This window comes from Mytilus trossulus, chromosome 10, assembly GCF_036588685.1.
Source record: "Mytilus trossulus isolate FHL-02 chromosome 10, PNRI_Mtr1.1.1.hap1, whole genome shotgun sequence".
NCBI lineage: Eukaryota > Metazoa > Mollusca > Bivalvia > Mytilida > Mytilidae > Mytilus > Mytilus trossulus.
In genome coordinates this window covers 9,456,155-9,474,438 of record NC_086382.1, presented here as the reverse complement: position 1 = coordinate 9,474,438, position 18,284 = coordinate 9,456,155, and the positions used below count along the sequence as shown (strand labels likewise).

General features: G+C 30.6%; 1 protein-coding gene across 3 annotated transcripts in view; it reads right to left on the bottom strand.

Moving 5' to 3' along the window:
- Positions 1-10,556: 10,556 nt before the first annotated feature.
- LOC134686822 (uncharacterized) overlaps positions 10,557-18,284 on the bottom strand; it is a 63,611-nt gene continuing 55,883 nt past the window's right edge. For all 3 annotated transcript variants that reach the window (XM_063546624.1, XM_063546626.1, XM_063546627.1), the window contains exons 22-26: positions 16,962-17,110; positions 16,039-16,187; positions 14,992-15,089; positions 14,062-14,200; positions 10,557-10,796 (exon numbers count right to left, since the gene is read on the bottom strand). In XM_063546624.1, coding sequence (XP_063402694.1) covers positions 10,717-10,796; positions 14,062-14,200; positions 14,992-15,089; positions 16,039-16,187; positions 16,962-17,110 — 615 coding nt within the window. In that variant the 3' untranslated portion in view covers positions 10,557-10,716. The remainder of the gene's footprint in view (positions 10,797-14,061; positions 14,201-14,991; positions 15,090-16,038; positions 16,188-16,961; positions 17,111-18,284) is intronic.

The following is an 18,284-nucleotide window of genomic DNA, read 5'->3' as shown; positions in this document are numbered from 1 at the left end:
TAGTTATACACTTATGAATATACCGAATTCCAGCCATACAAAATGAAAATAAAAGATTTTAACGGTTAATATATCATTTTGATTTCTGTTTTGTCAGTATAATAGTTGATCTAAAATGATTTTTGTTTTCCCAAGTCCCTGTCAAATCTACACGAATAATAACAGCACTCACAAGTCCCTATGAAATCTACAGAGAATTCTAGAGCGGTAACATGTCCCTATCAAATCTACAGAGAATTCTATATCGTTCATAAGTCAATATAAAAATTGCCGAGAATTCAAGAGAGGTCACAAGTCCCTTTCAAATTTAAAGAGAATTCTAGAGCGGTAACGTGTCTCTATCAGATCTATAGAAAATTCTAGAGCAGTCACTAGTGCTTATCAAATCTTTAGAGAATTTAAGAGCGGTCACTATAGTCCCTATCAAATTTACATAGAATTCTAGAGCGATAATATGTCTCTATCAGATCTATAGAGAATTGTAGAGCGGTCACTATAGTCCTAATCAAATTTACAGAAAATTCTAAAGCGTGCACAAGCGCCTATCAAATATGCTGCTTGTTTTTTACGTCTTTGGTCGGGATGTTGACTCCTTGACGCATTCCCTATTTCCTTTCTCAATTTTCTAGAAAACGTTAATAAGAAAATAAAAAGAAAGCAATGCTGATACTAAAACAAAATGTAAAACATTAAATCATCATAGAAATGTCTTTAGCACATTTTAAACAGAAATAGCATTATACATTTGATGAACGAACTATTTTGAATTAGGCTAAAATTCGACCTTGTATTAAAATTAACAACTTTATAGAATGTAATTGAACAACTTGTTATTTGTTCAGTCAGCGGTTTTTTCCCCAGAGAGATTGTTCACTGATGAGTTTATTTACAACCACTGGAACAATGCCACTGCCTGTAGGGTTTTAATTCCCTGAGGGTATGACCAGCCTAGTTGTTATCACTTCTTCTGTGCTGACATGAATTATCATTTATATGGTCATATTTAAAAATTAACTGTTTACAAAACTTTTGAATATTTCAAATACCTAGGCTTCTCTACCTCCGGAATAGATTACCTTAGCTGTATTTGACAAAACTTTTAGGAATTTTGGTCCTTAATGATTTTCAAATTTTTACTTAATTTTGCCTTTTGAGCTTTTTTGGATTCGAGCGTCACTCATGAGGTTTTTGTAGAAGAAACGCGCGTCTGGCGTAAATACAAAATTTAATCCTGATATCTATGATTAGTTAATTCACATACGATTATGAAAATAAATAATGAAATGTTGGTTTTTTTCTGCATATATTTATCTACATTTTTATAAAAGTAAATCTATATAAGAAGAGACAAATTTATTGCATTAAAGGACACATCTTTTCCCTCTCATATTTGGAAAAAAAAGTTGAGTTCAGCTTTAACATATATATTGGTTGATGTCTAAATTTCAACGAAGTTTTTTTTATCAAACATTTGTTAATTTAAAAGATGAAAATATCATCTGCTGTATAAGAACGGAGATTTCTTTCCCATGGTATATATGTAATTAAAGAGAAACATAGTGATACTAAAAGTACTTCTTCAAAAGATGGAAAAAGATCAAAGGTTTCCATTTTATAACAAGGATAATAAAAATAAAGAAGAAATTATTTAATAAAAAGCTTATCAAAAGTCCAGATATATTGCATTTCTTTACCATCAGATTATTATTATTAAGCGAATCAGAATGCATTAAACAACAAAAGATTTTTTTCGTTAGTGTGAATTTTCTGCGCAATAAAAATTCTCTAACTTCACAGGTTCAAATACAACATGTACTCGTATAACAGAAAAAAGTAATAAAAAACATATCTCGAATTTCTTTTCAACCATTTCAATTTAAACACGAGATTTATTTTTACATAAACAGCAATTTAATGTCTTTAAAACAAATTTAAGGCAAACCATTTTAGTTGATATAAATAAGAAGATGTGATATGAGTGCCAATGATACAACTCTCTAATCAAAATTTATTTAAAAAAAATGTCAATCTTTGATTTTTTTATTAAATGTATTTCTTTACTTACAAAAAAATGTATATATTTAAATTTTCACGAATGCGTAATGCATATAGTAATTAATTTGTACGTGTTAACGGTGTCTTACTGAGAGATTGTGTTTTAATTCAAATTTTTAAATAAGCGATTGTTTTGAACAAAGTACACGAAACAGTAGTGAATTTGAAAGCTAAACATAAATAGAATACGATTGAAATAGTACATGTTTATAAAATAAGTACGTTTTACAACGGAAATAGGTCGTGAGTCATGTGACAGATATATATGTATGGTAAAAAAAATTATAGTCGAATTACTCATTGCTAAAAACCCACTGTTACCGGAAATAGAAGCCCAATTTAGAATAGAAATAATAACAAATATGCATATAACCGCAATGTCAAAATTAACATCAAACATGGACATAACCTCAATGTTAAATAGGTGTCAGCTTATGGAAAAATTGTCTCCTTAATTAAAGCCAATTAAGTTCTAATTCGATTTTTACATATTTTTTTTAAGAAAAATATTATCTACTCAGATGAACAGTAAAATGAGGACGAAAGTTTGAATTCGGGATCAGTAAATGTTGCATTTTTTATTTAATAACTGTAATAATACATGTTCACTACCCAAAATAAACTTATCTAACTAATTTGTTCAAATTTCACATGATGACATAGAAGATGTGATTTATTTGACAACGAGACAACTCTTCTACAGAGACCACTTAAATAAGAAGTCTTCAACAAAAAGGACAACCAATATTGCAAAGCAAGCTATAAATGTACCGAAATGACAAATCTATCACACCTAGAAAAAAACATAACGATCTCCTAATTTAGGAGTGTGGCGGGGTTTGTTATGTGTGCGCGCCAACCCTCCCTTAGCTTAAACAGAGGTGTAATTATAAAACATAAGAAACAAAATATAAAAATCAGTTGAGAAAAGAAAAATAACAAAAAAAAAAACCAAGAAAATTTAAAAACGGAAAGTCCCGTGTGAAGTGACAAATTCAAAAGCTCCAACACATCAAAAATCAAATGAATGGAAAACAACTGTCAAAACGGTTTTGGTTTTAGTATGAAATGTTTTGAATTTGATATATGAATTGACGTCACTAAAAGTAAACTGGCAACTACCTTAAATTGAAAATATGCACAATGGAATAAATAAAATCTATTCCACACCCATATTTTCTATATATATATATCACCTTTTTGCTCTCATTTGAAGTGGTCTCTTAAAACAGGGTTTCACAGTACGATTTTATTTATAAAAAAGAAAAACTAAAACAAGCTGCTATTGTGCATTGCTACTCTTGATGAAGTATTAAATAAGATATATTTAATTCTACTTCACAATATTAATGTGTACGTTCCTCTCGTGATGAAATGTATAAATGCAGCATCTTAAAAACTATTTATAATGCAATATTTGCGTAGGCGCTTTATATTGGCGTTTAAAAAAGTACTGTACTTCAATGAATATTGTTTATTTACTCTATTAAACATTGACGACTTTTAATATAAAAAAAAACAAATGAACATTTGATAATTATAACTTTCTTTCACATATATGAAACTACCTAAAAGAGAGACGAAAGATTCAAACTCATAAATCCAAAATAAACTGACTCAATGGCAAAAAATGAAAAAGACTAACAGAAAAACAATAGAACACATGACACAACATAGATAGAAAACTACAAAAAAACACAAACCCCACCAAAAAAATAGGGGTGATCTCAGGTGTTCCGGATACGTCAATATAACAACCTAGCATCGACTTCATGGCATGATGGTTGATGCATACGTAGAAGGGAGTCTTCTTTAGGGGTGGTGGAGTTATGATTTAGGATTCCGCTTATTCTTTTGTCAGATTCCCGTTTTCTGCTTATCATTGTAATGATAATGATCTTGTAATTTCATACTCGCCCTCGTTTTCCGTTTTCCCTATTAATAATCTTACTTTAAGCGTTTAAATATAAGATTTTGTTTGAGCTTGTGATTTTGCCATTGGATTTGGGTCTTTCCGTCTTGAGTTTTACTCGGAGTTCGGTATTTTTGTGATTTTCCTTTTTTTCACGTACGCGTTTCAGACTTACAAAAAATCGGTAAATTCCTGCATCACGATTAGACCCAAATGACTACCATATGGAAGGAGACGCATTCGGTCTCTTTCCATTTAGACTTCATGTTATTCCTTCAGTTTGTTTTTGCTGCCTTGATTATTTTCTTCCTCGTCAAATGACGAGGTTTGAACATATATACACTACTGTTGCTTTAATTATCTAAGTGTACATGTCTTATATGAGAAAATATCTCTTTGTTTGAATTTATCTCATATATAGACGAAAAATGTTGCCACAGTCGGAGAAAACCTGATCAAGTCACTCGCTAATCAGATTCCCAACTGGACACTTAATGACACTACTTTTGATTTGCTGCTTTTAATTTACTTCTTTTTTATTAAGAACAAAATGCATTAACGTTAACCTGATAAGGTTTGTACCGTTTTCTCACTGATGAGTCTTTTGAAGACGAAACGCGCGTCTGGCCTACATATAAAATTTCAATCCTGGTATCTATGATGAGTTTATTTATTAACACTGGTTGGATGGCACCGCTGGTGGAGTATTAATTCCCCGATGGTATCGCCAGCCCAGTAGTCGCCCCTTTTTGTGTTGACATGGGTTATCATTGATATATTATATGTCTCTAATTTATGTCTAATCATATGTACTTGTATGTAATGTCATGAAAGCTCTTTATAGGGCCCTTTAATTGGAAATAAAATATTCTTATTCTTATTCATAATTATGAAATAACTGTTACTTTTTTTACGAATTTTTGAAATACGGAGGTTTTTCTACGTCAGGAAAAGCATAACCTTAGCTGTATTTGGTAAAACTTTTAGGATAAGTTTATTTGCTTGAATTAATATACCCTCCATAATTTAAAAAAAATTACCTAAGTCGTTCTCATGATTTGAAATGGATCGGATCATATATATTTGTTATTTCGTTTCCACTTAATTCATACCATTATTTATTCTATTAGTCTATATTCTATTAAAAAAAAATGGTACTTGTTTGGCTTTATAAATATTTTGATATGAGCATCACTGATGAGTCTTATGTAGACGATTTAAACGCGCGTCTGGCGTACTAAATCATAATCCTGGTACCTTAGATAACAATTATGAGTCTGGTTGATTTAAATAGATTTTCAGAATTTTCTTCTCTGTTTAACAATTGTCAACAAGTAGATTATTCTCGTTGTGATATTATCAGCCAATTGTCGAAAGACAGTACTTTTATTTTAAATTATCACGATTTTGTTATGGTACATCGTTTTTTTTTCTTTATTTTTAAATTCCTATTCTAATCCGAATCAAACAATAATGTGTACATCCATCGAAAGAAAGACAACTGGCGGATTATTTTAAGTACATCACATTTGAAAATAAAAATATTCCCTAGTTACAAAAATACAAACTACACAAGAAAAATGAAAAAAAAAGAAAAACTACCAGTAGCAAAAATGGAAATAAAAAGAATGAAAATTCGGAACGAGAGACACATATATCTGGAGAAAGAATAAATTGAAAAGAGAATTGAATGATATAAATAAAATACAAAACTTTTTCATAAATATTTTTTTTCATTTATATGTCTCAGGAATGGAAACTTATTTAAAGCATTCAATTTCATTCTTCTACACATTTGTCCTAATGATTTCAACGTAGTCTTATTTTTAGAAATGGAAAAATTAAAAGAAAAAAAATAGCAACAAATTGGACAACATTCAAGAATTAAAAACGACGTATTCGGTCTGATTCAATTATTAGAATTTTGGAAATATAACATAAAAAGTAAATTAACAATTAAATCGAACTCAAAGTAAAATCTAAACGGAGACTCTTAACAATTGACAAAATCAAAAGCTCAAGCACATCAAATGAATTGAAGACTTCTGTCATATTACTGATAGTCCAGTCAATTTAGCATAAATTTGACCCTAACCTCAAAGTAATTGCAACAGAAGATTTATAAGTTTTAATCTTTAGCATTATACCCCAAATCTACACAAAAAAAAGTCCCATAATATCTTACTTGAGGAAGACTAAAAAAATCACCATTTAAAATTCCTATGGAAATTTGTATTGAAAAGGGAGATAACTCTTGCAAAAAAAGGCAGAAAAGTCAATTAAAATTGATACAAAATTATAACTTTACCGCTTCTATTCATGAGAATGTATCGATTCTTGATATTTTAGCGGTCTTTACAGTATAATAAACAACTCTTAAGGATGTACACCTCTGAGGAGCCAAAAAATTCTAGAATTAAACTTTTTTTCTAAACCTGTTTTTTGGGTTCATATGACTGTAAAAAAATAATTGGTGAAGAAAAAATCATATGGTGGTGCACTTCTTTTTTTGCTACGGCCCTTTGAAAGTACCCAATTTTTGATCATTTTCCCATTTTTCATCAGTTTTTACCTATTTTTGGGCTAAAATCATGAAAAAAATCACATTTCCACAATTAAACTTTTTGTCATACTTTCAATAAAGATAAAGGGGATCAATCTGAATAAATTTCAATTATAAAAACTATAGGTAGGTGTTAATATAAGAAAGTTTTATCATATTTTGATGCTTTTTTGTGCCAAATTTACCATGTTGTCAATTTTGTAAATTTCTGATTTTTCTCCGTTTTAAGTACAAATTGCATATTTTTTCAACTTCTTTGTTATAAATGATTGAAAACATACATATCTAAGAAATTTAAAAAGAAAAAAGGGATGTGGGATGTACATGTTTCTGGTAAAATAATTTTTTGTATCCCTCACCCATTTTCTCGAAATTTTGTCTAAAAAGACTGACTTGATTGGTAATAAAATTTGAAAAATTGATTACTCAAAAATTACTCACTGGAAATACCCAATTTTTTCACAGAGTTGAGTTTGATTATAACATTTTTTAAATTCATACATATTTTCCACTTGTATCACATGTTTTAGACATAATTGCAGAACGAGACTTCAACGAGACTGAACGAGACTGAAACGTCAGAAAAATACATCCTTAAGGTGTTTTCATATATTTTATCAAGCTATAATCTAGATTTTGTAATTCATTAGTTGACCATTTATTGAATTTTTCAACATTTCAAGGTAAAGAATCTCAAATTTAATAAAAATAATTAAGCATGTATTCTTTTTTTTGTGGTTAAATGTTTCTTTAGATAAGTAAGTTGCTGAAATGATATAATATACAGATATAAACATTACCAAATTTTCACATTATTTTTTCAAAATGGTTACAAAGCTTCAAATTTGCAAATTCTTTAATGAAAAATGCACGAAAAAAATAAAACTACCCATACCACTTTGGTTTTGTACATTTCATGAGCAGAAGATTACATATTTCAGTCAAATACAAACATATAATCCCATCAAAGTATCATACTTTACATAAATTTCAAGAAATACAACCAATAACTGACCAACTAAGACTCATTTTTGTAAGTTATCTCCCCTTCCAATGTTAATTTCCATAGGAAATCAAAAGTGCTGATTTTGAGTTTTCCTCAAGTTAGATTTTTTGGGACTTTTTTCTGTTTATATAAAGGGCATACTGCTATAGATTAGAACTAAAACATTTTCTGTTGCAATTAGTTTGAGGTTAAATCTTAGTTTGACTGGACTATGACTTAATTCAGGCATTTCCTTATGTGCAAAATGGTTGATTAAATGTGGTTTTAATGATAGATTAAACAATCATTTGTATGATAGTCGTATAAAATTATTCCCATATATTGACAATTTGTAAGCAAAACACACACAATTAATTTTCTACATATAAGTATATTATGTGGATAATGAAAGAGTCTGAGAAAACTTTAATTTTCTTTTGAAAGGGAGTGCCAAAGTTTTTTCATATAGCCATAGATTATATTTTTACGGAAAGCCCATGGCCACCATTTACATTTAATACTGTTCATGTTCTAATCCCAATGACAATCTCGATGTTAAACTTTTTGCCAATTTTGAAGATTAAAATTTATTCAAAGATGAAAATATCGTATTTTGTTTGTGGAGGAGGGTTGATGAATTAATTTCCCAAAGTATATATGGAATAACAGATACACATAGTGATCCTAGATTCAGGTATTTTTTCAAAAGATAGAAAAAGCAGATTTTCATATATAAAGAGAATTAATTAAATCAAGAAGACACTTTTTATTCTAAACTTATTCAAAGTTAAAAAATTATAGCATTTCTTTAATCTTCAAACTAGTTATATCTTTCGTCAATATAGATTTAATTTGTAATAGCAATTCTTAAACCTTTATATACTCCAACCACAACAATAAGTATATATGAAATAAAAATCCCAGTTTTTTTTTTAACCATTTCAATTTGTTCAAGATCGTATGATAAAACCATATTTCATGCGTTGCATCTGAGGTCAGAATGTCATCTAAAATCTAATTTTTCAACCATAAGTCAAGATTTCAGAAATTCTGGGACTGGAATGTCTATGTAGTAAGTAATGTTTACCATTGAAATACATATATACTTGATTGCATTGTGCATTTTACTGTTAATAATGATATCGTCTACTCGTATATGCCCTCATGGGGTCCTTAATTGGCAAATAAAAATACTTCATTCTATATTCTGTTATATACCGGTACCGTCGTGATTATTTTTAATTTCTTTTTTATATGTTTTTTTCGCTTATCTTTAATAAACTAAACGAGGATGTAAAAACCTTTATTTAACCCAGCCCAAATGAACCGGAACGATACAAAAGCAGGTTTCTTAAATTTTTTACGCTTACAACTGTACATGTATCAAACCATGAATCATGTAACCAATTATTATTTACAATTTACATTTATGGTCAGGTTTTCATCATTGGATTACTCATTTGTGAAAATCAATTGTGTCCGGAAATAGATATACTAATCATAAACATGCATATTACATAATGTGTACTTAGACACGCTGTGTAAAAATCTTATAGAAATTTAATTTAATTAGTTTCTTTCGAATTCAGTATATTTGTTAGCAAAAATACATCAGACTTCGAGATTGCACAGAATATTTCTTATAAAATGGAGGACTGTCTATATGTAAATCTTAAATGGGAAACGATCTTTAAACAACTCCTTGATTAAAAGTGCAAAGTCTCAATATGTTTGCACGTTTTCTGGGGTGAAAATAGATACACAAATTTCTAAAGAATATGATGAAAATTCTTAAATCTGAAAATCTGAAGATTCATAAATCAATTTATATCTGTAAAGTGTAAATGAAATTGACTTGAGTTTGTATTTTTTTCAACTTGACGGGCAATATTACTTTAATCAACTCAATGACTGCATGTGAATGATTTTAATCGCTTGCAATCTATTGTTGAAATATCTGAGATTTAGGGTAAAAACTGTAGAAAGTATGGATTACACAAAACTGGTACTGTCTTCTTTAATAAATAATAAAATATCAAAAATACCCAACTCTGAGGAAAATTCAAAACGCAAAGTCTGTAGTAAAATGGTAAAAGCCAAACACATCAAAACAATGAATAACAACTGTCATATTCTTGACTTGGTTTAGTCATTTTCTTATGTTGGAAATGGTAGATAAAAATTGGCTAATTTTGCTAGATAAACCTCACCTCTTTGTGTGAACAAAACAAAAACAGACATAATAGCCGAAAATGTCAAAAATAGGGGTACAGCAGTTAACATTGTGTTGTAATAACATGAACAGTACCAATTTTACTGTAGCATGTCAGCATTTTGACATAAAAAATTGCAATATATTTAATATCTAACTTGAAAATTCAAAACTTACTTAGGAATTAGAGCTTATAAACCAAAAGATTAGTAAGTATTGACAAAGCCTGCAACGATTCAGAGCTATGCATGACAGATAATTATTTCTCTATCTAAATTTCTCAAAAATTAGACTACAGCAAATATTGATGCAAAATTTCAGACGTTATTGGAAAGAACCTGAAATTACTGATAGAATTCCAGAAAATAGCATATGAAAAACATCCATATGATGCAAACTATGTATGAAGTTTCTGCAATCTTGATTGAAAACACTAATTGGTTAAACAAGAAAGGTACCCATGTTTCTCAGCCCGTCAGTCCCAAACTGTAATCCAAACAATCTTTCAATTTGTTTTTGTACATAAACCAGGCGATTAGTTTTTCTCTTTAAATTGTTTTACATTTGTCAATTCTGGGCCTTTTATAGATGAATATGATGTATTGGTTTTACTCATTGGTGTACGGTGACCTATAGTTGTTTATTTCTGTGTCATTTGGACTTTTGTAGAAAGTTGTCTTATTGGCAATCATACTAAATCTTCTTATATTTAGATATGATGTTGTAAGTCTGTCGTCGGCTTGTGGAATTTTTTTTTCGACCCTTCTCATGCCTCTTCATATTTGCCTTTCTTGTGTATATTAATGAGAAATTTCATCACAAATACATGTTGCAGTTTCGTACTTTATTCTTATAAAACATTGGATTTCTGTAGTGTTTATTTCCATTTATATAATATGAAGCACTTTCGTACTTCTTAATTGTCATAACAATATTCGACACCACATTCCTTTAACGTTGTTAATTGTGGTTAACTCTTCAAATTAAATTTAAATGGTTTCCAAAATTACACCAAATGCAAGCGTCAATGTTAGCATCCATACCACTGAGTTTAGACTACAACCTCCACCTACAAATGTAAAAAGCAGAATACAGATTTAATCAGGAGAACTTCCATAATAGTTGAAAGTTTCGTTATCTTGCATTGAAAAGTTGCAAACAATAAATAATCATACGATTTGTTTTTGAATTTGGGAAATGTACCGAGAGCTCCAATAGCATAATATAAATTCACCTACAACAGAGAAACTTTTTTGGTCGTAATGCTAAGGGTTAAAGAAAATAAATAATTTTCATGTGCATGTTTTCTTAATTGCAGGCGATGCAAAAAACTCAGGGTATGAAATTAGCAGGGGCCCACAGGCCAATGGCCCCTACAATTTGGTGTTGGCTACTTAAATCTCTGATTTTTTTTATAGGACTATAAATGTGGGCTACAAAATTTAAGATGTGGGCTACCATTGCCAAAGTCTTAAGTTCTATCCCTGAAACTACGTTCTTAATTCTAAACTCTAGTTTACTCCCGTTAATATATACATGTATAGCCTTTTCATCTAAATTTGGGTTTTTAATGTAATTAGTTATCAAAAGTACCAGGATTATAATTTTATACGCCAGACGCGCGTTTCGTCTAAATAAGACTCATCAGTGACGCTCAGATCAAAATAGTTAAAAAGCCTAACAAATACAAAGTTGAAGAGCATTTAGGACCCAAAATTCCAAAACGTTGTGCCAAATACGGCTAAGGTAATCTACTCCTGGGGTAAGAAAATCCTTAGTTTTTCGAATAATTCAAAGTTTTGTAAACAGAAAATTTATAAAAATGACCATATAATTGATATTCATGTCAACACCGAAGTGCTGACTACTGGGCTGGTGATACCCTCGGGGACGTAAAATTAGAAAAGAAGGTGAAAAAGTCTTTGTGAGACCCCGAAATTGAAAGTATTATCCTTTTCCTTTATTAAAGTATTGTTAATCAATTAAAAATCATCAAACAAATAATCTTGATTTGGAACTGGCTGTTATCAAAGGGAAACAATTCAAACTTAATCTCAATGTGTTTAAATCTCAGGAGAGATAAATCTTGTTACACAAGGAGTAGATCGTCAACTATAGTCTATTTTCAAAACATCTTTTTGATATTTATTTTGCTTAACCAAATTATTTTATAATTAATTCATCACTTTGTGCTCGCAAAGTAAACTTTTATAGAAACCCTGACGGTATGTATTTGTTATGCAATCTTTGTGGTTTTGTGAAAAGATAGTTTGTATTCTGTGCGTTGATGCCATATAGTTGATAATAACAAATACGCATGGGAGTTAAAAAACGAGATGTGTGAAATAAATGGCCATTCACATTAAAGCAAAAAAACCTGACTCGTAATTTTTGCATATAGGAGACAAATCAGGTAGTATAGTATAATGATGTCGAATGATGGGTTGCTAATGGGTGCGAGCCATTGTGCAGGGTGATTTTAATCGCCAGAAAAGTGTTGTTAAAACAGAGATAATTCTTGTTGATGAAAAATGGGAGTGTGGGGGAACAGAATATGGAGGGAATTAGGAGTTTGGGGAGGGAACTGGGAATCAATTCCCTGTGTCCACCAAACTTAAAGCCATTAAAGAAATAAAGGAGTGTGGTCTGCCATGTATGTAAATAAATTCATCATAAATACCAGGACTTAATTTTGTATATACGCCAGACGCTTTTCGTCTACAATAATACTCATCAGTGACGCTCGAATCCAAAAAAGTTAAAAAGGCCAAGTAAAGAACAAAGTTGAAGAGCATTGAGGACCAAAAGTCCTTAAAGTTTTGCCAAATCCAGCTAAGGTGATCTATGTCTGAGGTAGAAAAGGATCCATTATGCAGGGGATACAGATCAACGATAAGTCTAATTTGACAACTGATAAAATAAAAATACGAAGAATGCCAAATGTAATAGCGAAATCTAAATAAAATAAATGAAAACAATATATTTTTTTTTTCAATTAGTACAATTTTTATTATGTAGACCAAAGGTAGAGAAATATAGCATTGAATGACTCCAAGAAGAACGCAGCCGGCAGAGCATCCCATGGTCGGACTGAACGTCAGGCCAAACTCATCTCAATAATTGGATGTTGTCAATAACCATATACAGTTTTAGCTTAGGGACGACATAAAAAGTTCAATGTAGGATAAAAAACTTATTTCATAAAGTTTTTTCCCAGATCCCCATACCCCCTTTTTAACTTAATTTTGGAAAAATTGATTTACCTATATGAATATATGTAAATCGATTTTGGATTTATAAAACTTGCAGCAATGTTGACACCCCACCCCCAATCTATTTGATTTAATTTTTTTAACCTATATCCATCTTTTCATGTTAGCCCTTATGCATAATAGCGCCACTGACTGCTTTCAATTCAACAACAAATGGAAGTTTTTAACGACCTTGACTGGCTATACAGTCCTTGCACGGTCGGTTCAATTCAACAATATATTTCCAAACAACTTATATTAACTGATTAAGTCTTTCAACAAGGGTTATAAATGATAAGCAACGATGCAAAAATTGAATTATAGAACATAAATTAGTCTCTTTAAAAAAATGAATTCAAAACAGTAATATCTATTCAATTTAACAAATATGTACTGAATAGTGTCATGTACCAGAAACAAACAATGGTTTGGAACAAACTATATCACTACGAACGACAACTCGACCTAGAATGTTACTCACATTTGGTGATAATGTAAACAAACATTTATTTAAAAAAAAATGATAATTTGTAGCAATTGATAACAATCAGAATACTGTAGTAAAGATCATCAGGAAATTAATCTGGTTTGCCGCCCGGAGATGCCGATAAGTGATATTTTACAAAATCATGTTTTCAGAGGACGGGATGAACTGTCCTTGCCAAAATTACAAATTATTTTTGCCAAAATTTCTAACATTTCTAACATATATTGATACCACGATAATACATTGATAATTTTGCCTTGTTAAATATACCTTATTGTCAAAGAATACAGCAATACTTATGTCGTCAACGGCCAAAGAAAAAATCGTGATGATGAAGCATGGAATTCCGGAAATTGACTGTCTCCAAAAATATTAAATTCTAAAATTGAGTTCTCGTCCTTTTCGCGCCAGACGACTATTCAAAAGGCTAGTATATATGTATTTATATGTTTTCGATAAAAAAAAAAATCCTTGTGTTGCATTGATCCGAGTTATTTTGAAAACCGGTTTATTGTAGTGTGTATGTTAATTTTTTTTGACAATTCGATCTTAACAAATTTAGCATTAAACAACAAAGAATATTTAACCAAACTTACTAGGTCCATCAGAGAAACTGGTTCCTGCTGCTGTTTGCAAACTAATAAATTGATCATGTGACAGCTGGGAACGTTGATCTGAAGTTGTTGCTTCCGCTTGAGCAGGACTGAAATTATGTAGCTGTTCACTTGTAAAAGACTAAAAAAAAATGATGTTCATTACTTTTGTCTCAAAATTATCATATAGACAATTGCAGATTTTAACTCATTATCCTATATTTTGAAAGAAAAGATAATACTTTTTTTATTATGTTTTTATTAAAGTTTCCATTTACGGAACGGCATTAGATGTGTGTACACCTACAGCTCTACTTGTAAATGAAGACCATTTTTGGTGTCACAAGTCAATTCATGTTTATTCTGTTGTACATGCATTAAAAAACTTTGTTGTGGACATTGACTCAGAAATAGATCAATTGGGATTGAAAAATTTGCTATACTAATGTATGCAAGTGCCCCCTACCATAGAGGTGTAAACATCGCAGAATAAGAATAAAATGTGAAATATAATTCCTGGGCGCATCATATCGATACAAAGCCAAAAAATATTCACTTTGATTTCTACCTTTTCTTTTCAAGACAGAAATATTATTATCTACATTCTTCTCATTCCAAACAATCCATAGAATATGATTACCTTCATGGCTTCAACTGATCATATTACCTTCATGGCTTCAACTGGGAAATAACTGATCATATTACCTTCATGGCTTCAACTGGGAAATAACTGATCATATTACCTTTATGGCTTCAACTGGGAAGTAACTGATCATATTACCTTCATGGCTTCAACTGGGAAATAACTGATCATATTACCTTCATGGCTTCAACTGGGAAATAACTGATCATATTACCTTCATGGCTTCAACTGGTAAATAACTGATCATATTACCTTCATGGCTTCAACTGGGAAATAACTGATCATATTACCTTCATGGCTTCAACTGGGAAATAACTGATCATATTCGGATCAATGCTGTCAATCTGTCCAGGGCTTAAGGCAGATACTTCGCTCACACTAAGTGCACCTATAATAAGAAAAAACATTTGTAGATTACAAAACTTTCTTAATGTTTCCCTTTTATTTAATAAATTTTAAATTGTCATGTTTTGTGTGTGGACATTACGCTGGCTAATGTTTAATTCTTATCGTTCACTCTCTATTATGTTCATTAAATTACAAACTTATCAAAGGATAATAATTTGTAAACAGACAGCATGTTTCATTTACATTAAATTCACCAGCCACACATCGAATCAAAACAGGTGTAAAACAAACGCAAATACGAAGTTGGAGAGCATTTAAAGCAAAACAATCCCTCCAAAATGTGTCAAATAAGATTAAATGCAATATATACTAGGAGGTAGAACAACCTAATTGTCTCTAATAAAATGAATTTAACATAAAATGAACCTATCAATGGCATATCTTGTCAAGACAAAAGTACTAACAACTGAGATGGTGATAACAGTGGCATCGACCCGGCAGATGTAAAAAGTCATCAAAGATACGATGCTTATAATTAAGCATATTTATAACATTGTTAATATGGGCCAAAACATTTAAAAGCACCTCAGTTAAGTAAATATGCATGCTGAAGGACGCCTCCGGGTGCGGGAATTTCTCACTACATTGAAGACCTGTTGGTGATCTTCTGCTGTTGTCTTTTCTATGGTGGGGTTGTTGTCTCTTTGACACATTCCCCATTTTTATTCTTTATTTCATGCATTGGTTTCAACTTTTTTTTATTAGCAAACATATGTAGAATAGCATTACTATAGTGGAAAAAGATCATTCATGCTACGTATGAATCATTCATTTGAAAAGCAAATAAATGATGCAAAGAAAAATTGTTATAATTAAAAAAAAAATGAATTTATAGAAAAAAGTTCTGCATGATATGCCAATTACCATAGATTCTAAAATTGATTTTTTTTTGTATTGAGTTCCTCATCATAACTAAAAGAGTAACTAACCTATCAAAATGCCGACTGTTGAAACTGTCGACTCGTCCCACTGTGAAATGTCATCCCCAAATGCATCTGCATGCTTAGCTAATCCAGCAAAAGATTGCAGTTGAGTAGCACTGCAATGTGTCAAACCACCCACAGCCTCTGCAGAATCCCTGCCAAAATATAAGTCTTTAGATATATTCGTTGTTTGAGCATACAGTAGGCCATGAAAATCTGTTTGGCTCTTCCGAAAGTAAGTTTGATTATGACTTTAAATATGAAGTTTGTATCTACAATTCTCAATTTTGTAGACAAAGCTCCGTTTAATTGTGTTCTCGACCTTCAGAAGGGGAATAAAACTGGTTTTGTTATTACTACAAAATTGAAATAAACGTAATTGAAGATGCTTTACTGTAGAAGGAATGAGTGTACAACGGTAAAGATGTTAAGTTGAAAATAATATATTGTCCTTTATAATGATTTTTGATAAAAAAAAAATTAATGCCTTGCCCGGCTTTGGCATACTTATTAAGGCTTTTGGGTTACAGCTCTGTCTTTTTAATAAGCTTTGATTTTTCAAATATTTCGGCCTCGAACATCACTGAAGCGGCATTTATTGTCGAAAGGCGCATCTGGTGTAGAAACATTGGTACTGTTTATGTTATTGAATATTCAGTATAAAGTGGAAACGAAACAATGTGAGAATAATGTAGATTTTCCATTTTTAATTGATATGCAATCTGATATCTTTTAATAGTTAGAGACTCCAAATTATGCTGTTTGCATATACCATACCAACTTTATGTCATACTCTATTCAAATAAACCATCCAATCAAATTCAAACTGTTAAAACTACGAAGTTGTATTTTTTTTCTTATGAAATGATCTTATTCTTCAACATTTTGTTATAGGCTTAATGTATTCAACAATAATAAAACAGTCTTACATATATACAACTGGTGATATTGTGTCTATTTCAGTTGAAAGCATTCCACAAATAAAGTTTCCTAATGCTGTCAATTCTGTACTGGATAAATTACTTGCTGGCAATCCGTTCTTTACGTTTGTCATAAACACTGTATAAGCAGATCTTTTCTAAAATTATTTTTGATATCAATGTTAAAAGTAAATTAACAACAAACATGTGTCCATATTACACGGATGCCTCACTTGCACTATCATATTCCATGTTCAGTGGACCGTGAAGTTTATGTGCACTTAGTTTGAAGTTGATTTCACTTCAACTTCATCGAAAACTAACTTGACCAAAAACTTTAACCTGAATCCGGATGAATGGACGCACAGACCAGAAAACATAATGCTCATCTACTATTGTAGGTGGGGCATAAAAAAAAAGAACTCCGAGAGAAATTCCTATAGAAAATCAGTTATGGCGATGTGGTTAATTTTTGTCTTTCGTTTTTGCTCAAAATTCCGTGTCTTTATGTCTTTTTTGTTTTTTTCAAGTCGAGTTGTCTGTTTTTTTGTTAATGTGTTTAAGATTATAAAACAATGTTGACTGCTTTACTTCTTTTTTCCTTCCTTCCAAATACCATATTATCTTCATAAACATGATGGCTGCACCTTAAAATCTAATGGTTTATTGTAACCTTCAAGTAATGGTGTATACCTTGTGTGTCCTAAACGCTTTAAATTCTTGATTTACCATCATCAGGAACGCCAAGAATTTTTAAAAATCAAAATCACGTGCAGAGTTATATTAAAAAAAAAGATCTACAAATAATTTTCAAACGATCTAAGTTCAACCTTGCCCGAGGATGTTTTAACCATATAAAGTTTCTTAAGGGGGTTCGCAGGCCTAAATCATTTATATAGGATTTCTCTATATTTTTCTATAAATAAACTTTATCTTATAGTTAATAGAAAAATAAAATAAAAAAATGGGGTCACCGTTCATTTGCGTTCACAATCTGTCTTCGAAAGAAGCATAAAAGTGTTTTTTTTCTGTTGAACTTAAAGGAGAAATAAAGGTAATATCGCGAAATAAAAAAAGAAATTTATTACAGAAATCGCTCAAATTTTACAATAATTTAGTTTAAGTACAGCATATATCGAAATTATATTAAAAAATATAGGTCACCGATGAGTTAAAAGAGATATTTCAATTTTAAAGCCAAAAAATGGCATTTTTCCATCAAAGGGGGATAATTTGGAACTTTTTCAATGATGTTTACATTTTAAAAGTCATCTGGGGCCAACACGAATTAATTGTTTTTAATGTTTTTGTACCATATGATAAAGTAACAAC